The sequence below is a fragment of the Canis lupus genome, chromosome 19 (genome assembly GCF_048164855.1).
Source record: "Canis lupus baileyi chromosome 19, mCanLup2.hap1, whole genome shotgun sequence".
Lineage (NCBI taxonomy): Eukaryota > Metazoa > Chordata > Mammalia > Carnivora > Canidae > Canis > Canis lupus.
In genome coordinates this window covers 42,196,678-42,223,952 of record NC_132856.1, presented here as the reverse complement: position 1 = coordinate 42,223,952, position 27,275 = coordinate 42,196,678, and the positions used below count along the sequence as shown (strand labels likewise).

The window sequence follows — 27,275 nt, the reverse complement described above, 5'->3', positions numbered from 1 at the left end:
TAATTATATTTTAATTTATTAATATATAATAAATATTATATTATAAACATAATTCAAAAGTTGCTGAAATCTATGGATTTTTTTTTAAAAGATTTTGTTTTTCAGTAATCACTACACCCAATGTGGGGCTTGAACTCACAGCCTCGATATCAAGAGTTGCACACTCCACCAACTAAGCCAGCCAGGGGCCCTTGCTAAAGTCTAAGCCTTTGCAACAGCATTTCTTTCTATCCAAGTATCTTCTGACCCTAACATCCAATGATGGTCATTGTTTCCTAGCAAACCCAAAATGCTACACAATTTTTCAATATGATGATATATAATCCCTCTTTCTGGGTTGTAGTAGAAAAGGACCTGAAGAAAAATTCTCATAGTGTTAAATCTCATTCCTTCTGCTGTTGCTTTGCTACTAAAAATCTTTAATACCTCTTCTAAAAGCGTCGAGTCCTCTCAGGTCAGGTGTCCATCCAAGAACTCTGCCCAGAGACAGAGTGAAGACCATCAAGCTGTCCCCAAATATCACCCACCAGGAAGACCATCACAGCTGAAATCCCTCGGAACACAGGGATAAATCCCTTGGAACACAGGGATGAAGCCCAGGGGTTTCTATCACCCATCATGACACAGGTGGGTAAGACAGAGCCATAGCTCTTGGCAACAATGAACCACTCAGAGGCAGCCCAGCCACGGCTACCTCTGCCCTGACACAGTGGGAGAGGTGCCGATGGGTCCCCAGCCATGTCCACCCACATGGGGTCTGCTGGTCTCCAATAGCCCAGCCCCAGGGCAGGAGGTATATAAAATCCAATGAAGTTTTGGGGCAAGGGCAAGGGAAAACCCTGCCCTTGGTCACCATCTTCCCCAATCCAGAGGTAGGTGACAAAGAAAACAGGACAGAATCAGCCAACATGCCCCCACTCACGGCCTTGTGCAGCCTCTCTGTCCTCGACCCAGCCCCTGGCTCCCCTCCCCAAGGATGTCAACATTCAGGACCCATGATTTCCCTTTAATGGTGCTCCACCCCAGATGTCCCCTCACGCATCTGCTTCCTGCTCAGGGGTGAGGTCCCAGAAGATTGGCCCACAGAAAACCTGGCCCTGGCCCTGGCCCTGCCCATGTCCAGGCCCAGGACTCACTCCAGGGTAAGACAGTTTCCTCTCCAAAAAGGGGGGTAGGCACGAAAGTGGGAGCTGGACCAAAGATCCTAACATAGACCAATGAGAGACCACAACATGGGAGTCTGCAGAACCAGATGGAAACACCTCACAAATGGAGAAACAGCCACAAGATACAACCTTAGAGGGCAGCCCTGGTGGCTCAGTGGTTTAGCGCCACCTTCAGCCCAGGGTGTGATCCTGGAGACCAGGGATCAAGTCCCACATTAGGCTCCTGCATGGAGCCTGCTTCTCCCTCTGCCTGTGTCTCTGCCTCTCTCTGTGTGTGTCTCTCATGAATAAATAAATTTAAAAATCTTAAAAAAAAAAAAAAGATACAACCTTAGATTCTGATTTATTTATTTATTTTTTAAAGTAAGCTCTAGGCCCAATGTGGGGCTCGAACTCACAACCTTAAGAGTCACATGCTCTACTGACTGAGCCAGCCAGGCACCCCAATTTTTAAAAAAATATTTATTGCAAAGAATGCTGGACACAGTGTGATGTGTGGCTGAGATCCACCAACACCCATTCCAGGGAAAATAGGAAAATGTCTTCGACACAAGCATGTTGACCATCATGGATAAAATCCAGCAGCCAACCAGGGGGTTGCTGCCCATGCAGAGATCGCTCCAGGCAGAGGTGGAGAAGAGCTGCCCCAACCCAGGCCATACCCCTAGACTTCCCTCTGCCCTATCCCGGTCCTTGTAACACTGTGGGTCCAGCAGCTCCTGACTGCCTTCTGGGCACAGAGAAAAGGCCTCACTGGTCTTGCCTCAGTCAGCCTGAGGTCCTGGAGTGGGGGACATCCAGATGTACATGCCACCAACCAAAGAGGCCCACTATGGCCAACAAGTGAGTGTGTCCAAGTGACCAAGTCACCAAAACTCTGGGGGACACAGAAACAAAGGCTATGGTCCTCATGTCCCAAAGACAGTGGCATGGTCCTCTGGTCCTGAGGGACCTGAGGGTCCTCTGGTCCTGAGGGGCTCTGGCAGGAGGTAAGTCCAGAAGATTCTGCTCCAGCCCTCTACTGAGTCTGTGCACAGCCACTGCAGCACACAGGGCTGAGCCACCATCAGCTGGGGGCAGGGGCGCACGCTTCCCTCAGGGGCAGGCAGCAACTACAGGCTACGAAAGCCCGAGGAGGCCAGGAAAGGTGGGCTGTTCTGCCAGGGAAGGTTCCAGGTACAAAGTGGGCTCAGGCTCCTGGACCAGGACCCACTTGGGGATGCAGAGCATCCAGCTACAGACCCAGACCCCTCCTCACGCAGCCTCACAACTTGCTGGCCAGGCCCCCTGCCCAGCTACAAAATGGGAGCCAGAACCTACTGCCCAGCCTGCCTCTTTGGGCCCAAAAGAACTCAGGGGCATGACAGGTGGCAGTGTCCCAAGGCAGTTTCCTGCCAGGCCAGGCTCCCATACACAGGAATCCGAAGCTGCACTATGCTGGGAAAATCCTCCCCTGGACAGGGCACCTCGGATTTCCTGCCTTTCCCCTGCTCGGTGTCACAGGCAGAGGTCAATGAATGTCAGGACAGGCTTTTTTCTATGAATCATTCACAGCAAATGCATTTGTCTGCCCCCCAGGGTGTGCTCCTGCATGGAAACAGGTGGCAGTGGGGGAGAGGTAGCCTAGAGAGCACAGCTAGGAGGGCGAGGCAGGTTGGCAGCCTCTCCCCCCGAGCACCTGGGATGTGCACTGGAACGGGGGTGCTTACACGACTGCCCTGTCTTTGAGTGCTTTCACTGCGACAGCAGTTTGGCAGGGGTGGCCTTGGCCACCAGCTCCCCCAAATGTTCCAGTGTGTGCACAGTAGGGAAGGAGTGACCAGAGAGGCTGTGCTCCCCGTGGGTTTCTATGCATCATGGCATGAAGTGAGCACAGTGTTCTCACAAGCGGCTCCGACACAACGGCCTGGCTGGTGGAAGGGTCTGCCTCAGCGGCTCTCCAGCTCCTGCCAGGGCAGGATGGGAAGGGCATTCCCCCAGACCCAAGGAGCAGAGCTCAGGGCCCCACACGGAGAGGGAAGCAGAGTCCCTGCTGGAATCCTCAGGTCCACCTCAGACAGTTCGGCCATCGTGGGAGCATCACAGCATGCGCTCTCCGTTCACATGTTTAGGGTTTCATACTTCACAAAGCCAACTGACCAGTGAGAGGACACCTCAAAGCTGCAACAGAAGGACCAGGTTGCTAGGAAACCTCTCACCAGTCCAGGGCAGATGCAGTCTGACCAAATGATTTTTAGCAGCAGGTTGGGCACCTTGTGGAATCCTGTCTCCATTAACAAGGAAGCAGGTGGGCTGGTGCAGGGGCTCTGGGTGCCACCAGCCAGGTGCAGCTTGAGGATGCTCCAGCATAGAAACTGTCACACGGACCAGGGGGCTTGGGATGACCTTGTCTGCCGGGATCAATACCTTCCTGGGGGTCACCGTGGATGAGACATGGTCACTGGTGAGCAGGAACCGTGACCAGGGCTTCCTCTGGAGGCCTCGAGATGTCTACATTCTGCAAAACAAACAAAACACAGGACCTTCACTCTGTGGTGAGAATAGGTAGACATCCACTGTCCTGCTGTCTCCTTTCCCCATCACCATAGCCCTCTGGGTTCACATACTCACCCCCTAGGAGCCAAATTTCCCTAAGAGCCAGGGCCCAAGAGCCTCTCAACACATGGTGGGTGGACAAACATGAGGATTCAAAGGCAGGGGTGCACGGTGCCCTGGGTCCTGCTGGCTCCTGGCACACATGACAGGCAGCACCCAGAATGAGGCCATCCCACGTCCTACCTCAGGCCTGAGTCAAGTGGGAGGGAAGAGCTGGCTATGGGCCTGCCTCCTCACCAGTGGGAGCAAGGAAGGAGGCCCTTCCTTGAGGGTGCCTTCCTCTGGGTCTGAGCTTCGGTGGACAGATGAGGTCCCAGCAGCCTTCAGACCTCTCCTAGTCTGCAGCCTGCTCTGCACTCTGAGCTGGGGCACAGGGTACCCTGGACAGCCCTCAGCCCTCAGCCACAGATAGCCCTTGCCAGACCACAAAGCCCAGCTCCTTCCACAGCCTGCTGAGCTCAAGTCTAAGGAATGGAAGGCCTGACGCTTTCCTCAGCTCCACAAGCTGGGAACCCCTTTCCCCCTGGCACAGACCTCTATGGTAGGGCTGCTGGGAAGCCATCACACCCAGGGACCTCCCCACTGCCAGGGCGGCATCCTTGGGAAGGCCTCGCCCAGAGTCATAATCTTGTCCTGATGATAAAACAGCAGGTTTGGCAGAGTACTCAGGCTCATTTTGGCAGGCACCCCAACCGGACATGGGTTTGGAAGATACCGTATCTTATGCCCCCAGGAATATGCTTGCCACCCTGCAATAACCCTGTTGTTACCTGAGGCCTGTCCCGGTGCGTGTTCACAGCCATCACATTCAGGAATATAGACTCCACTTTACAACCTGCCAAAGGAAAGATGTAAATCCATTTCCCCTCCTGGAGGGCAGCTAGACCCATAGAGGGTAGAAGCTTCTCTCGGGTAGAGGCCTGGGGTATTATAGAACAGAGCAGCCATTCTCAGCTTCATCCTGGTCCTCTCACCTTAGGCACCTTTGAGGAGCACATGAGGAAGGACGAGGCACCCCATTAGGCCTGTGCTTATCATATGCCACAGCACAGCCTTGGTGAGAAGCCCAGACACCCAGGAGGGCTATGCTGAGGACACGAGCTATCCACTGCCGGGGTGGAGGGCATTCTAAGGAGCAGTGGGCCTGAGCTCAGCATGGAATCGTTACGTGAGCCTTCAGGGGACCCCCAAACCACTCACCCCAAGTGTGCCACAAACACAGAGCCAAATCTATGCTACGCCAGGTGCTCAGTGCAATAGGAACAAGGGGATAAATGGCATGACACCTGCTGCCACTGGGCTTTACAGTCATTCTCCCAAGGACATGGCTACCTGAGGGGTGCCTCATAGTCTATGTTGAACTTGAGGAGCTGAGACCCAGGAGTTTAGGAGGTGGCCTGAGGTCTCTGCGGGCACAGTGAAAGGCAGAGGTGGGACTCAAACGATTCTGCACTCAAAATACCCCAAATATTTTAAGGCCCAGGTCGTAGGAGCCATGGTGCTTTGTGGGGGTTTCAGAAAAACCAGTAGAAAAGCCCTTCATGCAGGTGGGTGATGGTAAAGGATCACTGGAAAGGCACATGTGGCCACAGAAATTAAAACCAAAAAAAAAAAAAAAAAGGTAAAAAGTAAATTGGGAAGGGCTCCCGGCAGGCTCAGTCAGGGGAGCATGTGACTCTTGATCTTGGCATCACGAGTTCCAGCCCCACGTTGAGTGTAGAGCTTACTTTAAAAAAAAGTAAACTGGGAAAGGCAGTGGAGTGGGCAGAAGAGGAATGAGCCCCTAATGGAATTTTCAGGGATCTGCAGAAAATTCACAGAGCCCCATGGAAAGCCAGTACCTGGCAACCAGATGAGCGTGCAGGAAGCTTCCTTACCGTAAGCCACAGGGGTTAGCTTCAGGACGGTGTGCAGCGGACACTTGAGGTAGGGCAGCTGTTCTGTGGACACAGATAGGAAGGGCTGGCACACCAGGGATGCCCACATAACAGTCCCTCTGTTTCACATATACACATCCCACCTCCCAGGGGGCCAGCCTGCACCTGCTGCCTTATCAAGGAAGTAGGCCAGGAGGCAGCGCATCACGGCCTGGTGGCAGATGACCAGCACATTCTCCTGCCTCTCCAGCTCCATGATGACAGGCTCGAGTCGCTGGACCAGGTCCTCGTAGGACTGCAAGGGAAGTGGGAAGGGTCCCTCAGGCCCTGCTCCAGGGGTAGTTATGGAGACATTCTGGGTAGCAAGCTACCTCCTCATGCCCGGGACCCTCACCATTCTGGGAGGTTGTGGCTAGGGATACTCCAGCCTGACCCCTGGGGACCTGGGGGTGGACAGCTCCAGGCTAAGGCCTGCCCCTATAGGAGAGTGAGATATCCAGCTTGAGAGGGAAGCTGGGAGGGGAGACTTAGCAGCCTGGGAAAGAGATCTCATCCTCCACCCTAGGGCCAGGGCCTAGGAGGACTAGAGGGCAGGGCTGGGCCTCAGGCTACCATCTTAAGGGGCCATCTCGTACACCCACCTATAGGGCCCTTGGCTGAGCCCTCTCCTGCTGGAATTCACACACTGGCAGCTGAGGACTGGTGGGAGAGACACCACACCCCTCTAGCTCACAGCAGGCGGAACACACAGAAGGAACCGTGGGGGTAGGAGGAGCAAAGACCCTCCAAAACTTCCTGGAGCACAACCTGTCGGCATTCCTCAGGGCCTAGGAACAACAATCCTCACCATCTGCCTGTCCTGTGCCTCCCCTGGGTGCCATGAGGTAGCTGATGAGGGAGCCCTTGGACCTACACTTGTGCCCTGAGGGTTAGAGACTTATCCACCTAGAGACCAAGCCCCCTTTGCATACAGCAAGTGGTCCTTCAAAACACACACCTCAAGCTGCAGCTGAAAGTACGCTGACTGGAGCAATGCCCTGTAGTTCTAGGGGAATTCTAGATCAGGTCTTTTGGTAACTGTAATTTCCCTACCAATTCTCCCTTTGTATTCTCAAGTCTGAACAGGCCACTGCTTTGCTTCTTTTTACTGTGATGGGTTAGTTTTAAATCTGAGCTCTGCCTCCCAGTCCACAAGGGGAATAATTAAAGCTCCCCAGAGCTGTACTTTTCCTGAAGATAGTATAGCAGAGGGGCTGGGAGTCAGGCATCTGGGATGGGGGTAGGGGGATCTTCTGCGTGTGTCCATGGATGTGCATACACACTTGTGTGTCTGCAGGGGTATCTTGGTTTGGCCACTGCCCCAGGCCACTTCCTAGAAATGGAAGATACCCAAGTCAACGGTGACCTATTTCTGAGCTGGGGCTTGGGCTGAGACAGAAGCCAGCCTGAGGGAAGGTGTCAGAGCACATGGCTTGCTGTGGCCACGACTCAATTGGGAAAAGCCTTTCTAGGTATGTATTCAGGGCCCTGAATATGGAGCCACAGGGAGGACATGATCCCTGTGATACCATGGGGAAGGGGAAAAGAAAAGATGAGCAATATTGGGGAGCAGGGATCCAACGAGTCTCAGAGTTGGGAGTCCCGTGCACCTGCCCAAGATGGGTGAGGACTGCAGCCTGGGTACCATGGCTGGGAAGTGGTAGAGATGACACACACACCTAGCCTGGCCAAGCTCTAGGGTCAGGCCCCACTTGCTGTCCATGCAGCCTCCACAGAGTGCTCCAGGGGTTCTGAGGCACAGCAGGTGGCGGCTGGGACTAAGGCCCCAAATCCCACCTACCTCCCCCTTGGGGTACCGGTACCGGTACTTGTCCTGGTCCCGCAGGGCAAACTCCAGTGGATAATGATCCTGAATTTCCTCATAGGTCATCTCCTCGCAGACACCCTAGGGAGACACAGTGGTCATCACATCTCCCATGCAAGGCCCGGGATCAACCCTGTGTCGAGGGGGAGGGCAGGCAGAGGGGACCAGGTTTACAGGGCATTTCCTAGGCCATGGGGCCCCTCCTAGCCTGGACTTAGAACCTACCTGGGAGGAGCAGACCCGTAAAAGAGGAGTCTGCATCTCATTTGTAAAGAGCTACCAGAACAGTCTTTTCCATCCATCCATCATCCATCCATCCAGTTTATGCCATAAAAATAAACAGAAATGTTAACTATTGTGTCTTCTGTTTTCTGTGCTATAGAAATACTTACTGAGTATGGACTGTTGTACAAGCTATAAAGCAAGATTTCACTTGTGTCCTTCAAGATACACACGCACTCACATGTAGCATAGATTACCTTATACAAATGCTATTTTCAAAGAAATCCAGCAGAGAACACTGGTTGAGAACACTTAAGTATGGTTCAAGGGCCTTGAGAGGGGAAGAAGCCATAAAATGTCCTAATAAAAAGCTGCTGTTCTCTGCCTTTGTTCTAAGTTGTTTCCTAGACAAAGCCTTGGGGCAAAGTTGTCTATTAAGAAAGAAAAACTGGGAGGAAAACTTATAGCTGTAAATGTCTATATAAAAAAAAAAGAAGAAGAAGAAGAAGAAAGATCGCAAATCATCCCACCTTAAGTTACTGGAAAAAGAAGAGCAAGCTAAACACAAAGCAGGCAGAAGGAAGGAAGTAAAAAAGATACAAGCAGAAACAAATTTAATAGAAAAGAGAAAAAAAGCAATGAACGCAGAAATTGGTTCTTTGATAAGATTAATGGAATTCACAAATCCTTTGCCCAACTGACAAGAGAAAAAGCTCAAATCACTACGATCAGGCACAAAAGAGGAATATTACTACCAAGCTTACAGAAAGAGAAGAGACTCTAAGGAACTACTGTGAACAACTCCGTGCCAACAAATGAGGTAACTTACATTAAGTCAGAGAATTCCTAGAGAGACAAACCATCTTTGTTGAGTGGGGTTTCAAGTCCTAACACCTGGTATTTGTGAGCATGATTTTATTTAGAAATAGGGTTTTGGGGGCACCGGGGTGACTCAGTTGGTTGAGCGTCTGACTCTTGGTTCTGGTTCAGGTCATGATCTCAGGGTTGTGAGATTGAGCCCTAAGTCCAGCTCTGCACACAGCGTGGAGTCTGCTTGAGATTCTCGGTCTCCCTCTCCCTCTGTCCCTCCTTCAACTTGTGTGTATGTGCTGTTTCTTAAATAAATAAAATCTTAAAAAAGAAAATTTATTTATTTATTCATGAGAGACACACCGAGAGAGGCAGAGATACAGGCAAAGGGAGAAGCAGGCTCCCCATGGAGAGTCCGATGCAAGACTCGAAACCAGACCTGGGATCACGCTCTGAGCCAAAGGCAGACGCTCAATCGCTGAGCCACCCAGGTGTCCCTAAAATAAATAAAGCCTTAAAAAGAAAAAAAAAGTTTTTTAATATGTAACCAAGTAGATGAGGTCACCAAGGGTGGGCCCTCATCCACTAACTGAAGTCCTTTCAAGAAGACCAGGTGAAGGGATCCCTGGGTGGCGCAGTGGTTTGGCGCCTGCCTTTGGCCCAGGGCGTGATCCTGGAGACCCGGGATCGAATCCCACGTCAGGCTCCCAGTGCATGGAGCCTGCTTCTCCCTCTGCCTATGTCTCTGCCTCTCTCTCTCTCTCTCTCTCTGTGACTATCATAAATAAATAAATAAAAATTAAAAAAAAAAAAAAAAAAGAAGACCAGGTGAAGACACAGAAAGTCACACAGGGATGAAGGCCATGTGAGGACAGAGACTGAGGTGATGCAGCTAGCTGTAAGTTAAGGGATGCCAAGGATTGTTGGCAATGACCAGATACTCGTTAAAAATATGGGCATTGACAGTGATTCTGCTGAAGGCTCAGAAAGAAGTGAAGCACAGCAGAGAAAGCTTCCGTCATCTTTTTAAAAAATTTTATTTATCTATTCATGACAGACACAGGAAGAGGCAGAGACATAAGCAGAGGGAGAAGCAGGCCCCATGTAGGGAGCCCGCTATGGGACTTGATCCCAGGATTCCAGGATCACGCCCTAGGCCGAAGGCAGGTGCTTAACGGCTGAGCCACCCAGGTGTCCCAAGCTTCTATTATCTTAAAAATACATATATCCTCATGAGCATAACGCTGCTAGAAATATGAATGTTGAGGTGGCTAGGTGGCTCAATTGATTAAGCAGCCAACTCTTTCTTTTTTAACAGATTGGTTTAGGGACACCTTAAACAACTGAGCCAGTCAGGCACCCCTAAGCAGCCAACTCTTAATTTCAGCTTAGGTCATGATCTCAGGGTCCTGGGATTGAGCCCTGTGTTGGGCTCCACACTTAGCAGAGAATCTGCTTGAGATTCTCTCTCTCCCTCTCCCCTCTGCACACCCCTGCCCCACTCATGCTCTTTCTCTCTCTCTCAAATAAATAAATAAATAAATCTTTTTAAAAAATACGAATGTTAAAAGGGCTTCTAGTGAGGCATCAGTAGGGAATGGAGGTGGGGGATCCCTGCGTGGCTCAGTGGTTTAGTGCCAGCCTTAGGCCCAGGGTGATCCTGGAGTCCTGGGATTGAGTCCCACATCAGGCTCCCTGCATGGAGTCTGCTTCTTCCTCTTCCCATGCCTCTGCCTCTCTCTCTCTGTGTCTCTCATGAATAAATAAAATCATAAAAAAAAAGAAAAAGAAAAAGGAGGTGGTATTTACTGGACACTAAAGAAAAAAGAAAAAGCGATTTTTGTAATAAAATGGCAGAGAACTTGCTGAATTATGTTCTACTGCTGGTTGGCTACTAATAAAAAGATAATAACAAGAGTTGGTAAGGATGGGAAGAAACCAGAACCCTCACGCACTGCTGGTGGGAATGTACAATGGTGCAATCTGGCAGTCTTTCACAAGGTTAAACACGGAGTTTACAATATGACCCAGCAACTCCTACATATATACCCAAGAGGAATGACACATCCATACAGAAACCTGCACATAAGTGTTCACAGCAACATTATTCCTAATAGGCCCAAATGCAACCCCCCAAAAAGCTCAACCACTGATAACTAAATATGTCATGTGGTATATCCATATGACAGGATATGGGGCAATATAAAGGAATGAAGCTCTGACCCACGCTACCACATGAATGGACTCTAAAAACATGGGCAGCCCCGGTGGCTCAGCGGTTTAGCACAGTCTTCAGCCCAGGGCATGATCCTGAAGACCCACGTCGAGTCCCACATCAGGCTCCCTGCATGGAACCTGCTTCTCCCTCTGCCTGTGCCTCTGCCTCTCTCTCTCTCTCTCTCTTTCATGATTAAATAAAATCTTTAAAAAATAAATGCTAAGTGAAAGAAGCCAGTCACAAAAGACCCCATAGTGTATGATTCCATTTATATGAAATATCCTCACTAGGCCAGTCCACAGAGTGGTAGATTAGTGGTAGCCTAGGGCTGGGGGAAGGGGTTTCAGGAAACAGAGGGATAGCTATGGTCAGGGTTTCATTGGAGTAATGAAATGTTCTGAAATTGATTGCGGTGGTAGTTGCACAACTGTGTGAATATGCTAAAAACCACTGAATTGTATGCATTGGTAGGTGAACCATATGGTATGTGAATTATTTCTCAATAAAGCTGGTATTTTTTTAAAAAGAACAAATAAGGCTGTGAATTGTGGATTGAACAAAGAACAACAAAAAAATCCCAATGTTGAAATAAAAGGCTAGCCCAAGGCTGTTTACCAGAACCCAGGAAAAGAACAAAGATAAACAAAGAAAGATGATGAATAGATCACAGATATTAGAATAGCTTCCAAACTCAAAAGATAAAGAAGAGAATCCACCAGCATCTAGGAAAATAATCAGATCAACTACAAAGGGAAAAAAACTGGGGTGGCCTAAGGCCTCTGTGCAAAACCCAATGCTAGAGCCGTATCCGAGTCCCTGCAGGGCAGACAGTGGCATCCATGCAGGCTCAGGAAGACCAAGGAAGCATGGCTGCGGGCCTCCCACAACTCCCAGGAGCCACCACTGATGGGAGCCTATAAAATGGTCAAAGGGGCTACGAGATGAGTCACAAAAAGTGTTTGCCCTCTTCATTCTTTTTTTTTTTCTTAAGATTTTATTTATTTATTCATGAGAGACATACACACACAGAGGCAGAGACACAGGCAGAGGGAGAAGCAGGCTCCATGCAGGGAGCCTGACGTGGGGCTTGACCAAGAGGCTCCAGAATCATACCCGGGGCTGAAGGTGGCACTAAACCGCTGGGCCACTGGAGCTGCCCCGTGCTTACTCTCTTTTTTTTTTATTTATTTATTTATTTATTTACTTATGATAGTCACAGAGAGAGAGAGAGGCAGAGACACAGGCAGAGGGAGAAGCAGGCTCCATGCACCGGGAGCCCGACGTGGGATTCGATCCTGGGTCTCCAGGATCGCGCCCTGGGCCAAAGGCAGGCGCTAAACCGCTGCGCCACCCAGGGATCCCCCGTGCTTACTCTCTTAAAGAGCTCACCAATTCTCCCCCAAACTTCCTTCTTCCGCTCAGTACATATTTCCTGAGCACCTACCATGTGGGATACAAGGTAGATACAGTTCTTGCCCTCACGTGACCCAGAACCTTTCCCGGGGACTAGAAAGCTGGAATCGTCCTGGATGCTTATCTTCTTCTCACCCCAACCCTCAGTTATCACTTCTATCACCTCACCATGTCGGTCCCCAGCACCTGGCCCAGTTCCTACCACAGGGCAGGTTCACTTAAATACTTGAATAAATGAATAAACAGCCTGCAAATCTATCCACTTCTCCCTCTTGACTGCTGCCAGCAAGTTCCAGATGTCATCACCTTACCAGGCCACTACAAACGTCCCTCATTGGTCTCCCTTCTCCAGCCTGTCCCCCTATCTCACCCAACAAAACCATTCTCTATGCCAGCTGGGGTGACCTCTCTACACCTCAAATCTGATCTTATTACCAGCTTAAACTTCAGGCAATGGTGGCCTAGCTGGCTTCAGAACCACCCTCCAGAGAGAGCAACTAGAAAAGCCAGACTGAAAAAAAATTTAAATCTGTTTGATATTATCATAGAGCTACAAGGTAGAGGCCAAGAGGGGCCAAGGTCTTGGAGAAAAGGAAACCCAAAGAGGTGAACCTGATACATGGCATCATTTCTTCCTTCGGGGTTTTGTTGCTTTGAAAGTGGCAGTTAAAAGGATGAGATATAAATTTTTATAAAACCTTAAAAAAAAAGGGGGGGGGATCCCTGGGTGGCTCAGTGGTTTGGCGCCTGCCTTTGGCCCCGGGCGCAATCGTGGAGTCCCGGGATTGAGTCCTGTGTCAGGCTCCTGGCATGGAGCCTGCTTCTCCCTCTGCCTGTGTCTCTGTCTCTGTCTCTCTCTCTCTATGTCTATCATGAATAAATAAGTTAAAAAAAAACTTTCAAAGGATGAGATGGGGGATGGGGTGGGGAAGATGAGTGACAGTGGTTAAAAGGTACAAAATTCCAGTGATTAAGTAAGTCTTGGGAATATAATTTTTTTTTAAATTTATTTATGATAGTCACAGAGAGAGAGAGAGAGAGGCAGAGACACAGGCAGAGGGAGAAGCAGGCTCCATGCACCGGGAGCCTGATGTGGGATTCGATCCCGGGTTTCCAGGATCGCGCCCTGGGCCAAAGGCAGGCGCCAAACCGCTGCGCCACCCAGGGATCCCAAGTCTTGGGAATATAACATATATCATGGTGACTACAGTTAATAATACTTTGTCATATATTTTAAAGTTGCTGAGATTAGATCTTCCAAGTTCTCACAAGAAAAAAAAAAGTGTAACTATGGGAGGTGACATATGTTAACTAAGCTTGTTTTAGTAATCATTTCATAATATATATGTATACCAAGTCATCATGTTGCACCCCTAAAACTAACACAATGTTACCCATCTGTCATATCTCAATAAAACTGGGGCTGGGGCATGGAGGAGGAAAAGCCAAGCAGGAAGTCAGGACTGAGTGGACAGAAGCCTGGACAAGCTGGCAGCAATCTTGGGCTGAGGGGACAAAAGAAGAAGCGTGCGCCCACAAGGTTTTCCATCAGAACTTTCAAGGCTACATTCTCAGAGATGGAAGACTTGAAAATCTAGTGGCCTCTATGAAGGTCAAAATGCAGCTCTGCAATTGCTCTATCCCTAAGTAGACTAAGGTAACCTACCACAACTGGCTGCCCAAAGTAAAAGTTTCTCTCTCTGGAGAGAGAAAACATTAACCCAAGCCAAAATTATCTCCAACACTGTTCATCCAAAACGTCTGGCTCCCCATCATAAATTGGCAGTGTATCCGGGATGCCTGGATGGCTCAGTGGTTGAGCATTTGACTTTGGCTCAGGACACGATCCTGGGATCCCAGATCAAGTCCCACATCGGGCTTTTTGCATGGAGCCTACTTCTTCCTCTGCCTGTGTCTCTGCCTCTCTCTCTCTTTGTCTCTCATGAATAAATAAATAAAATATTAAAAAAAAAAAAGAAAAGAAAAAGGTAGGCCATCCAATAGGGGAAGATAAAGAACACAAGACCTCATAAAAGATATCTAAATGGCCAAGAAACAGAGTGAAAAACGGCTACAATTAAAACACTGTGATAGGTAAAAAAAATAAAAATAAAAATAAAAAAATTAAAAAAAAAAAAAAAACAAAAAAAAAACACTGTGATAGGGATCCCTGGGTGGCGCAGCGGTTTAGCGCCTGCCTTTGCCCCAGGGCACGATCCTGGAGACCCGGGATCGAGTCCCACGTCGGGCTCCCGGTGCATGGAGCCTGCTTCTCCCTCTGCCTGTGTCTCTGCCTCTCTCTCTCTCTCTGTGTGACTATCATTAAAAAAAAAAAAAAAAAAAAAACACTGTGATACTCTAAGTGATACTTAACATAAAAGTAGGTGAAATAAGCCAACAGGGAAAAGATAAATGGGTGGTTATAGGTAAGTGAGATCAGATTTAAGGCTTATGTTAGAATGCCAAAAGAGATTCCAGTTGACTGGGGTGCCTGGGGGGCTCAGTCAGTTGAGCATCTGCCTTCCACTCAGGTCATGATCTCAGGGTCCTGGGATGGAGCCCTACATGGGGCTGGGCTCCCTGCTCAGCAGGGAGTCTGCTTTTGCCTCTTCCTCTGCCCTCCTCTCCCTTCCCCCCCATGTGCTCTCTGTCTCTCTCTCTCTCTCTCTTTTTTTTTAATTATTATTATTATTATTTTAAAGATTTATTTATTCAGAGAGAGCGAAAGAGGCAGAGACAGGCAGAGAGAGAAGCAGGCTCCATGCAGGGAGCCCGACGTGGGACTTGATCCCGGGTCTCCAGGAACACACCCCGGGCTGCAGGCAGCGCTAAACCGCTGCACCACCGGGGCTGCCCTGTCTCTCTCTTAAATAAATAAAATCTTTAAAAAAAATTTTTTAAAGAAAAAAATAAATTCTGGTTGGTTGAGATAGTTAAATTCAAAAGAAGGGAAGGGGGGCATCTGGGTGGCTCAGTGGTTGAGCGTCTGCCTTCGCTCAGATCCTGATCCTGGGGTCCTGGGATTGAGTCCCGCATAGGGAGGGGAAGGAGGAGGGGAAGGAGGGAGAGGAGGAGGAAGAGAGGAAGGAAAGAAGACAGGAGGGAGGAATCCAATTCCTAAAACCTGAAGGAAATTGGAAGAGTGAGCTCTCCCAAGCCTCAGCACAGGTGCCCTGGCTGAGTGCAGCCATGCCCAGGAACACAGGGCTATGGAGGACAGCAAAGGGCACAGATGGTAAGCAAGCAGAGCCAGTGAGGGCCCGGGAGGGCGGGAGCCAGGACGGTGAGCACCTGAATTCCAGGCAGCAATGGGCAGCAGAAGGCAAGGGCAGGGACAGTGAGCAAACAGGAATGGTGAGCCCCAGGCAGTGGAGGTTTGGGATTGGAGGTGAAGGGCAGTGGAGGGCAGGGGCGGTGATTACCGCATCGATTTCGTTGAGGACCTTCCACTGCTCATAAGGCACACCCAGGGCCTCAGCTGTCTGGATGGTCCTCTTCATCTGGCTCGTCCAGACCTTCAGGTCCTTGATGTTCTGATCACGGATGAACTGGGCCAGACTCTTAGCAAACTGAAATGTATCAGAAGCAAATTCAGACACACAGATCCAAGGTTGTCCTCAAGGGACCCTGAAGCCACAGGGCCCAATGGATGGTGTCATGCCCATCCAGCCTCTGAGAGCACAGAGAACAGACCTCATGAGAACCTCATGAGAACAGACCTCAAGTGCTGTTCTTATACATTCTCTCCAGACCCTCTGTGTAATTCCAGTTGTCGTTCCAGTTCCATCATTACGTCTCCTGCCATTGCCCACCATGTGTCCTGGACCCTATGACCTCCCTACAGAGGCTTCAATATCTCCCCTGGACTGTGGTGTGGCTATCAGCTGCACTGCAGACACTTGGGTCACTCCTATAATGGCAGGCCTCTTCAGGGAAAGGGGTCCAGCTGGTGACAGCTCACATGAAAGCCAGAGATCCTAGCTTGGTGCTTGGTGACTTTCCAAGTTCCTTTACATGACAGGAACATTCCAGACTGAATGAAGGTCATCCATCTTGATTACACAGTAGCTACAAGAGCTAGAGCCCAGGCCCATTGGATACACACATACATGCACCCAGCTGCCCAGGAGTACCAATGCGCAGCTCCCCCTACAACCCTGAGGATGCCAGTGCAGCGCGGGCGCATGCGCATGCGTGGGCACACACACACACACACACACACACACACACACACACTGACCTCCCTGCCCCGGGGGGACAGTCCTGGGTCCCCGCCAATCCGGCCCTTGAGGTTGAGCTCACTCTCCCCATGCCGGCAGAGGTAGATGGAGCGGGGGGTCACATGGATATTCATGAGGTAATATACGATACGGCTCTGGATGTGATCAGCCACACGGTTTACCACATAGCTCTGCCCCACGTCCATGATCTTGATGTAGGACAGATCCCTTTGCAGAGAGAAGGTAGAGAAAGACCTATGAGTGTGACTTGGCCCTCGAGGGCTTATCCTGCCAGCCATAGGAACTAGCTGCAGAGCTGTGCATTTCTGACCACCAGAGTTGAGATCACAACACACAGGACCAGCAGCTGGTATGCAAGTGACAGGGGTGAGGAGGGAGTAACACATGTGACATCCAGACAAACCCCATGAGAGGTGCTCAACACTTGTCATGTTTCCAAAAGGTGACATCCAAAGCACAGGGTCAGTAATACACATTGTGACTTTCACTGCTGCTGTGTCCCCCGGACCCCGCTTACCTACCTCCGAGCTTTCAACGCACAGTCTGTAAGGTAAATAAGAGATAGTTTTTTCCAGGATTGACCTGGGGGTAGCTGGCAAACGCTCCTCCCCTCCGCTTCCCTGGCCAGCCACCCCTGCCCCTGCCTTTCCTTGCTTCCCCCTGTAACCCAGCTCAGCCTCTTCCCTTGGTTGCTTATTTGCTCGGGCTGGGCAGCATGATGGTTGGGAGGACACGCTCGCCTCGCTCATCTGCTTGTTTACTGGGTGTTGGGGAAGCAGCAGGAGGAAAGGCGGAGTTTCTCAGGCAAGTGTTCTGGGCTGGCCCAGGATGACCATTCTGAATGTTCTCATCTGAGTTCTCACTGTCTGGCCCCAGTGCATGGGTTTAGTTTAGGGTTGTTACATCAACACCAATAAAAACAGCAGCCCCATTAACTAAGCGAGGAATCCAACAGAAGCTGCCCCAGTAAGCCTCTCTCGTGCAATCACATAACAGAACCATGAGGAAAACCACTGTCCTGGGGTGACTGGAGAAACATAAAATACCACAGCGGCCCAGGCAGTGGGTGGCAGCTGGCTTGAGCTGGCCACAGAGCCTGGCCAAGGAGACTCAGCCAGTGTAGGAATTATTCTGCAAAGACCCAGAGAAATCATTCCTCTTCCAGGCACTTGTTCTCCTGGGCTTGTAGGCAGTAGATGTTCTCATGTTGATTATACAGGACCCTCACCCAAGTTTATATTCCAGCCTTTCACTTAACACTATGTAACTTACACTGTCCCATGTGTCTTCGCTCTGAGTTGTGACTATGCAATACTTTACCAAGGGGCCACAGTGTTACTTACTTAACCACTGTCCCCACTTATGCTGTTATACAGAAGCTGGCGAACTATGGCCAACAAGTCAAATTCAGTCAGCAGCCTGTTTTTGTAAATAAACTTTTATTGGGACTTGCTCATTTGTTGACATATTGTCTATGTTTCCTTTGCACTACAATGGTGGAGTTAAATAGCTCAACACAAACTGTATGTTCCTGAAGCCTAAAATATTTGTTACCTGACCCTTTACAGGTAAAGTTTGCTACTCTAAGAGCCTCAGCTGAATACCCCTTGTGGGCCTAAAGACCCCTCCCCACCCAACACTTCCTCCTGCTGGGTCTGCCATTCCAGAATGGGCCACATGGGCCACTGCCAGCTATGCATAGACAGGATCTGGGCACTCCTTCCCCCTCACCCCCACCCCTGGCTCAAAATACAGACTACAAATTTAAAGAACATGTAATGCTTGCAAATGCCTTGCAGGAAGACCTTCTACATAGAAATTAGGCTTGATTTTATAAGGCAATAGCAGAAAATTCTTTCTTTCCTTCTTTCCTTCCTTCTCTTTCTCTCGTAAACTCTACGCCCAATGCAGGGGGCTTGAACTTATGACCTTGAGATCAAGAGTTGCATGGAATAACAGAAAATTCTGACTTGCGGAGCCCCACATAAGGTAATAGGGGTTCTGCAAGTCACCTCTGGCCCACGATTTCTGCCCGAAGGAAAGAAACAGGGTCAGACCATCTCTGCCAGTTGGGATGGCCCCTAAGCCACCACCACGGCAAGTCACAAGGAAGCAGCCAAGAGGGGACCCTCACCACCCACCATCATAGTTGCAGGACATGGTGTTCTCCTCACTCACCTGTCAAGGTCCTCATCCAGTGACTCATACGAATTCTCATAGCACTCAATGCGCCGCATGAAATCTTCTGTGGCCTCATCACTATCATGGTTCACATAGTCAGGGCTGCCCAGTTTCACTTGCTGCCGAACCAGGCACAGAGCAAGGACACATCAAGGTTGGCAGCCAGGCCAGGCCAGAGACCAAGGAGACTGCTGGGCGCGGGGCGGGGGAAGGCTAGGCCAGAGGCCAGGACAAGACTGGGGGTGTGAGGCTGGAGGCCAATCCCAGGAGACTGGAGGCCAATCCCAGGAGACTGGTTCCACTAGGAAGAGTCCAGCAGTTCCCTGATCTTAGTTCCCACGCTAGTGTGCCAACAGAATATTACTGGGGAGCCTAAGATTGGCGTCCTCATCTTTGTGGCACAGGGGGAGGTGAGGCCAGAGGGGCAAGGGGCTTAGAAGCCTCTTCCCACCTGAACCATCTCCCCAAACCCAGATGTTCATTCCTTGGATAAACAGGGAGTAGGGGAGAGAAGTTGAATCTCTTTCTCTTTCAAAATATGAACATCACTTCCTACCCCCCATCTCCAGAGGCTGAAGCTCCATTCTCACTGTGCAGGGAATTATGAGGGGGAAGAGAGGGGAAGGTAAGACGAGGGAACATGAATGAATGCCACCTGGTGACACAGCCTTCTACCCAAGTGGTCCTTGGGAGTCTCTGATCACCTGATCCCTGTGTTGTACTGCCTCCCCTCTCCTGCCCCTAAAGTTCAAGAAGACCAAATCAGGGCCGGCCTAGGCACCAGCCCAAACCTGGAGAAGGACCTCGCTGTCATATGCTCCCTCAGCTACGTTACTGCCCCCACAAGGTCAGGTATACCACTCACCACGATGTTAGCAGCTATGACCTCAGGATCCACACAGATGGACTCCACAAAAAAAGTCTGTGGCAAGGACAAGGCAGGCAGGACAGAAGGAATCACAGATACGTTCAGGGCACTGGGCCTGGGTCCACGGAGTTTCCCCCTCACATAGGGCCAGGGTGACCCCAAGAGGGTGAGGGCACGATAGAGAAGCCCCGACCCAAACCAGGTGCCACCCCATCCAGGATTCTCCCACAATGCCCACCTTCCCAGAAAGAAAACCCCAGATGGAGAGGAAATAGCAACCCCTAGATCCCACATCCATTCTGGAGCCCGCTGGCCTGATGCCCACGCACATCAGGAGGCTGTAAGAGGGTTGGTCCCCAGAGGGTCTGAACATGCCACAGCCCAACCAAGGAGGTGAGCCAAAGACACCTCACCTTGTAGCCATTCTGTTCTCCAAAATTAAAGATGGTTGCTCTCCGTTCTCGGGTGGTATTTGTTGCATCGAAAACCTAGGACCAAACTGGGTTAACTGGGACTCTGGCCCTGGAGCAGGGGGGAGATCAGCCAACAGTGGCTGCACAGGGACCAGATTTTTCACAGGGACCAGCTGGTGCCCAGGCCACCCACCCGGCTGGTCTCCTTTAGACCTGCAAGGACTGAGCTAGGCCTCCCCTTCCTTGAGGAACACGCCTCAGGGAAGCTGGAAGGGGAGGGGCCTGTGCTCCCAGCAGGGCGGCAAACCCTTGGCACATGGGACGGCAAACCCTTGGCACACGGGGCACACTCAGCACTGCCCCACGTGTGGCGGGCATTCGCTTCATGCTTGACCACCAGGACTTCCTGTAAAACCAGTTAAACATGGAGAGCGGAACCACTGTTTATTTCCACTCCATCCTGAGACTCCACTAAGATGGGAAAAGAAAAATAAAGAGAATGGGAGAGGAGATATCAATAAAATTCTGGTGACTGACTCAGAGAAATAGAGAAAACTAAACACAAGCCCTCACCCACCAGAGCACACCCACCTGTGCAGAAGTAGGAGAGTCAGGAATGGGTCTCAGGTGTCTCTGAGAAAAGGGACAAGTGCGCAGAGGAAAAAGGAAGACTGCCTGGTGGTACAACAAAGAGCAGATAGAGCCCCACGCCCTCTCCCTGTCTCACGAGGCCAGGGGCCCACCTGGGGCTCCCCAGGAAATGCCCACAGCCTGTCCATGTGCCCTCAGGGGTAACCCACTCGCCTGCATGTCTAGAAGCAGCTTCTAGAGCTGCTTTTAAGCAGCTTCCAGAGTTTTTTAAAAGGGCCTTCAACCAGGGCTCACTGGATGCTCCAGCAAAACTTCTAACATGAAAAACAGAGACTAAAAAAAAATAAAAGGAACTTTGAGAAAATGAAGACAGAGCCTAGAACAGAAAGTAGTGTCAAAAAATAAATAAGCCTTACAACTGTTATCTAAAGGGAGATACAAAATACTGTAAGTAACCATGAAACAAAAAGAGTTCTGAAAAATTGGAACACTCCGAGAATAAGAAATTTAGAATTTAGAAATTAAAATGTGATCACAGAAACTGTTTGAAAATGCAACCAAATGCTTGTAAGATAATGTTGAAAAAGTCTCCCTGAAAATTGAACAAAAATGGGACACCTGGGTGGCTCAGCAGTTAAAGCTTCTGCCTTTGGGACAGACGTGATCCCCAAGTCCCAGGATCATGTCCCACATCGGGCTCTCTGCAGGAGCCTGCTTCTCCCTCTGCTGTGTCTCTGCCTCTCTCTCTGTGTCTCTCATGAATAAATAAATAAAACCGTAAAAAAAAAAAAAAAAAAGTAGAACAAAAATGATAGAGATAGGAAATAAGGAAAGAAAAAGATAAAGATTAGGGCTGAAGCCCAGCATGAAGCCACCAGAAGTTCTAGAAAAAAAAAAAAAAGAAAGAAAGAAAAAAAAGCTCAGAAAATGGGAGTGGAGCAGAGAATCAATTGTCAGAAACTGGTAGGGGTGGTTTATCAAAGTAATAATACATGAGAATCTTCCTGACCTGTTAGAAAAGAGGCTCCCACTGAAAAGGGCCACCTTGGGACCCAGCATGGTGAAGACGACCCACCACAATGTCCTAATTTCTTTCCCAGAGAAAAGGGCAAGAGCAGCCCCAGTTCCCTCTAAGAGATGAAACTTTTAGGAAGATCAGCAAATCAGAATGCCATCAGATTTTGTCACAGCTACTCTGGAAGCCATAATACAACAGAGAGATGCTGTAGAAATTCTAAAGGAAAAATACTTCCCACCTATACCCAACCATCAACTATGAGGATACAGAAGGACATTTCCAGACATGCAAAGTCTCATGCAAGAACTTCCCAAGTACCTTCCTCAGGAAGCCACTGGAGGATGCACTCCAGTAAAACAAGTCAGTAAACCAAGTAAAAAGAAGACATGGGGTCCGAGAGCAGGGCTTCAACCCAAGAGTTGGGAGAAGGGAATTCCCAGGGTTCCACACACCGAGAAGTTGATCGATCCAGACAGAGCTGGGAGAGTAAGGGCTCCTGGAGGCATGCCTCCACAAGGAAAAGCAAATGAAAAAGCGGCTCCTGTGTTTGACTGCATAGGGTTAGGGTAGGGGCCTTTCCCAGAGGCACCCGTGCTCAGCTTTGTTCCACTCATCCATCTGACAGGAGGGGCCAACACACAGCTGGAATTCCATTGCCCAGGATTCAGCTGGTTCCCAGAACAGTCACTAAATGTGGGGCAGGATTCTCTCCACCCCAGGAGAAATCACATTGGCTAAAGACTTAGGTAACATGATAGCACATGTGATGACCAACAATGTGAGTATTTGGAAGGAAGTCCTACAGGGTCAAATGCAACCACAAGCCCAGAAGGAAATTCCCAGCACACATTCAGCCTCCTCCTATGTAGTAGTGGCTGCAGACTTCCTCCCAGGGCCTGGCAGTCGGGGCCACACACCCTGCCTTCCCTTCCAGGTTCCCGATGAGCAAAGGGCTAGCGATATATAGGCTATCACATGTCACTCCCAGAAGTCACCATGATGTTACACTCACCGCCACATGTCCCCCCTCCTCACTAAGGAACCGCCGGACATCACGGAGGGCTGCCAGGGCACACTGCCTTCAGAAGAGAAAACACAAACACACACACACACACACACACACACACAAAAAGAAGAGAAAACACAGGGTCAGCCCAGCACCCAAACCCGGCTGCAGGAGGGCAGTAGATCAGAGATACATCCTACCCCAGACAGGAGAGGGCCCAGTCCCTGGAGCCCCTTCTCTTTTCAAGGTTTCTCTTTCCTTGAGGTCATTTTCAGTGCTTTTGCCAATTCTGATCCTCTAAGTGAAAGGCTATATGCTCCGGGCCCCTGGGAATATTTTTTTAAAATACCACTTTTCTGGGACGCCTGGGTGGCTCAGTGGTTAAAGCGTCTGCCTTCAGCTCAGGGTGTGGTCCTGGAGTCCGGGGATGGAGTCCCCGGCATCGGGCTCCCTGCATGGAGCCTGCTTCTCCCTCTGCCTATGCCTCTGCCTCTCTCTCTCTCTCTCTGTCTCTCATGAATAAATAAAATCTTTATAAAAAAAAAAGAGTAAAATTAGATCTCCTTCCATTTGTTTGGTCTTCAGATTTTGTATATAAACCCCCAGTGCATCCAAGGACTGTGCTATCGGGGCTTTCACTGGGCCAGACCAGGCCACCGTGCCCAAGCATGGAGGCACAGGCCAGGCAGAGCAAGGGGCAGCCTGCTGGGGTCATGGGGAAATTGGTGGCAGAGCTGAGTCCAGGTCCCTGGAAGAAGCTCTGCTCCTAAGCCTCCTTGTGACCTATCTGTGCCCCAAGAAGACCCCACCCAGTGGGTCTTTCAGTTAAAACTTTAAAGAGCTTTCTTCTTCCCCCCAAAAAACTGGATTCTGAGAGTCCAGGAAACTGGCATTGCTGGAGCCATTTCTAGCCACCCACATCAAGGACCATGTTTTGGGCTAAGATCTGTGGGTTGCTCTGGCTGAGGCAGCACCATGTAAGAGGGGGATCAGGGTTCTAATGGAGATGTGGAAGGTATAGCCTGGGACCCTGAGTGTACGGGGGTATGAGCATGGGGCAATCTTGTGGAACTGAGCCCTTAACCTGGGCAGACTGATGCTAACTCCAGGTGGACAGTGTCGGAACTGAACTGTTAGCGACACATGCATGCACCCATGGGTGTGCATGTGCCTGCCCACAGGTGTGCATAGGTGCTCATGTGTGGTAGGAGACTGAGAGCATGAGTATGTGCCTTATGGTGTGTGTGTACACGTGACCAGCACGTGCACATGTGACTGTGCACACCCTTTCCTGGACCTTCCCAGTGTCAGGGACAGACATCAACATCGTGTAGCTCCAGGAACCTCAACAATGTATGATCACCTAGGTGTCTGGGAAATCTAGCCTTTTCTTTTCAGGCTTCCCATTTTAAAAAGTCTGATCCTTCTATTTTACCAACTATCTGCAGGACATTTGGGGCTGGTTATTGGGAAATGGTCCTGAAGCCCTGGCGCCAGACCCAGACTTTAGATCCAGGAGGGAAGGTTTCTAGGAATAGCCAGAGGGTGTGCCTACAGAGAGGCACATGTGAACCTGCCCCTAGCTTCTCCTGCTGGGGCCTCTGTTCCAGCTGGGTGACCCTGATCTAGCTCCCCAACTTCCCCAAGTCTGGGTTTCCCCATCTGAATTAATCCCAATACTCCTACCTTCGATAGGAGGCCTGAGCAGAATTATTAGTGAGCCCCAGGGGTGCCAGCTTCCTTATTCTTCCCATAAACACTTTGGATTCAAACAGACCTGGCTTCAAATTCAAACTCAGTGTGATCCTACACAGGCCCATCACTTTCAGACCTCACCTCCGAATACGGGGGAGTGAGGTGACACAACGCCTGCCCCACTGCAGGGAAGAGCCAATAAGCTAGCCAGTGCCCATAGCGTGAGGTAGTTGTAGAATTTGCATTTGATACAGCCTCTGATCTACTAATTGCGTAACGCTAGAAAGATGAACACAACAGTTTTTAGTGGTATGGGCTTAGATTCAAGTCTGGGCTCTGTGAAATAACTTGTTATCTTGTGTGAGACTCCTGAGCCTCAGCTTCCTCATCTGTAAAATGGGAAGAGGAGTGACAATCGGGCATCATGCACAGCAGGAATTCAAATATCAGTCCCCTCCCTTTGTCTGGGTCACTGGATTGTCCAGCCTCAAGTTTCACACACAATTCGGCCACAGGCCTGAACATCAGACTCCCCTTCCCTTTTGGGTGCAGCCACTTGGCCCAGCCCCACTGACGCAAGAGCCAACACTGGGGAAGGACCACGCCCCACACTGGGGAGCTCTTGCCCCCTGGTGGCCAGAGACAGAGCAGGCTGCCTAGGACCCAGGCCTGGGCAACAATCTGGCATCTTCTGGCCTGGAGCTCTTCTTGATTAGGGGAGCTCACTAGAGCTGGGCCAACCTCTGCTAAATGCCCTCCCACCATGGCTGAACCCAAAGCAAGGACAAGGAAGCTTCTTGATCCCTCAGCTGACACCTGCCAAAAAGACCACAGCAGAGATCCTCAGACAGCCAGCAGGTGCTCCTGGTTCAAGTCTGAATAGGGCGGGGAGGGAAGGAGGTAGGGTGTCATATGCAAATTCCCATCTCACGAATGTGAGCAGGAGGGTGAAGTCTGAGCCACAGGAAAGCGAAGCCAAGGCCTGTCCTACACGTGCCAAAAACATGCCAAGCACATGCCAAACATGCTCCAAATATACAGTTTATCCTGGGGCAAGGGAAGGAAGGCTGCAGCTCTGGGCTCCATCCATCCTTTTAGCTTTGGGAGAAGGTGCCAGGAGGTAGGCCCACTCTCACTCTGCCTCATCTCTGAGGACTGTGTCCCTGCACCCACTCACCCCCCCCCCTCCCTGCCACAGGCCATCCCCATGGAGCACCTGGGGTAAGCAAGTGAGAGGTTTCTGTGCAGCCAGCCCCTGCCCCGCCCTGGCTAGGTCTCCTCTATCTCTCTGAAACCCCGTATTCCCCTTCCATAGGACGTCCTTACTAAGGGTTCATGAGTCCTAGGGCACAGCCAGCCACCAAGAGGCCATACGCCCTCCCCACTGTCTCCTAATCCAACACATCCCCAATACCACCATATCTTGAGAGGTCAAGAGACCAGCCCTGTCACAGTCCAGTGGGGCAGAGTAAGGCCAGGGCTCAGGAGCAGCTGGGTGCCCGGGCTCCAGGGCCTTCTCTGTAAACACACATAATCACACACATATACTCACTTCCTGATTTTCAGGCCCTCTTCGTTGTCTGGAAGGAAAAACTCAAACGACTTGTATGTCTTGACCATTTCCCGGCGATACTGGCCAACGTTGAATTCTGGGGGAAAGAAAGGCTCAGCTTTCACACAGCAGCAGCCCTCCCCCCGTTCTTGACCTTGACTCACCCCAGGCTAGCCTTCTCTCTTTCCCCCTCTCCCCACAAAGCCCCAAGGCCCCTTTGGAAGCCGAGGTCAAGTCTCACCTCGAGTAGGCACGCCAATCCAGTTCAGGTAGCGAGTCAGCTTCTTAGAGATGTATGTCTTGCCCCTGGCGGGCAGGCCTACCATGACAATGAGCGTTGGGCAATTGGTCATGCAAACTGAAAGACAAGGAGCTGGTGTCAGATAAGGGCTGGGATGCCTCCGAGGGTGCCCCTCCCTCTGCTCCTGTCACAGGACATCAGACACACCTTCCAGGCCTCCTGGCCTCAGACCCTGGTCTCAAGCCACCACTGGCATGTCCCTGCTGCCCAGGCCTGTCTGGGCTCCAGTAGATGTAGCAGAATCTCACCAGCCCCTTATCCTGGTGTGCACGGCAGATATAAAGCTGGACCTGCCACACCCCTGAATGAACGTGCAGGACAAGAGCCAAAGCCCAGGGGATATTCGACACCCACCTATTATCGGGGAATCCACACCCCACCCGTGCAGCCATTCAGCATTCCTGATAGCACAGTACCACTCCTTACCCTCCCAGTTGGGAATTTCGCCTCATTGTGTACAAAGCCCAGCTCGTAAGCTGCTTCTTCAGTGAACCCTTCCTCCCAGCCACCTCTGCGCTGCCCTGGTGCACTCTCTCCCCCAGGCCCGGTCATCTCGCCCATGAGTTGGCCCCCTGCACCTGACCACGTGGAGCATAGGCAGCCCCGCAGGATCTGAGCTGTTTGGGAACATGAGGTCTGGCACAGAGTTGGTGCTCAAAAATTATGGGGAAGGGAGTGGCGTCTCGAAATCCCCCAGGGTGAGTGCCACCAGGGGCTGAGGCCAGAGACCCAGAGCAATGTCCACAAGGACTGTCCCTCTGACAGCCCACCCCCCTCCATCCCATGGGCCACCAGCCAGAGAAGCTGCCAAGGTCGGAGGCAGGGACATGTCTGGACAGCACATCCCCAAACCCTGGCCTACCAGGACAGACACCAAGGCAGCAGAACTACCAGCCTCACGTGACTCAGCTCTGCTTTCAGTCAGCCTCACCTCAGAAACCTTAGGAAGCTTTCTTTTCCTCGTCCCCAGCACCTGGGCCACAGACAGACGGCCGATGTGGAGAACCCCAGGGCTCTCTACAAGGGCCTTCTCCTGGTAGTCCTTCCTGGACAGACTGCTGGGCCCCACCCCTCAGGCTGTCTCCCTCACCGGAGCTAGAGCATAGAGGCCGCAGGGGCAGCCCTGTCTGTGGGGTCAGGAGTCAGGTCTAGGTTCCTATCCTGACCCTGACAGCTCCTGGCAACTCTGAGCCTTGGTGTCCTCACCCGTAAAATGGGATGATGATCAATCCCCCAGTGAGGCC

At 50.7% G+C, this 27,275-nt stretch overlaps 1 protein-coding gene across 6 annotated transcripts in view; it reads right to left on the bottom strand.

Moving 5' to 3' along the window:
* Positions 1-1,497: 1,497 nt before the first annotated feature.
* The window catches only part of PFKFB4 (6-phosphofructo-2-kinase/fructose-2,6-biphosphatase 4), a 34,033-nt gene continuing 8,255 nt past the window's right edge, over positions 1,498-27,275 (bottom strand). For 4 of the 6 annotated variants that reach the window (XM_072786334.1, XM_072786336.1, XM_072786333.1 and 1 more), the window contains exons 2-14: positions 25,972-26,088; positions 25,731-25,827; positions 22,490-22,556; positions 19,869-19,943; positions 19,453-19,509; positions 18,585-18,706; positions 16,406-16,613; positions 15,588-15,734; positions 7,479-7,583; positions 5,804-5,933; positions 5,639-5,701; positions 4,532-4,596; positions 1,498-3,663 (exon numbers count right to left, since the gene is read on the bottom strand). In XM_072786334.1, the coding sequence (XP_072642435.1) occupies positions 3,604-3,663; positions 4,532-4,596; positions 5,639-5,701; positions 5,804-5,933; positions 7,479-7,583; positions 15,588-15,734; positions 16,406-16,613; positions 18,585-18,706; positions 19,453-19,509; positions 19,869-19,943; positions 22,490-22,556; positions 25,731-25,827; positions 25,972-26,088 (1,313 nt within the window). In that variant the 3' untranslated portion in view covers positions 1,498-3,603. Of the gene's footprint in view, positions 3,664-4,531; positions 4,597-5,638; positions 5,702-5,803; positions 5,934-7,478; positions 7,584-11,005; positions 11,667-15,587; positions 15,735-16,405; positions 16,614-18,584; positions 18,707-19,452; positions 19,510-19,868; positions 19,944-22,489; positions 22,557-25,730; positions 25,828-25,971; positions 26,089-27,275 lie in introns of those variants that run through there. The other 2 variants (XR_012012044.1, XM_072786337.1) reach the window with 2 other exon arrangements.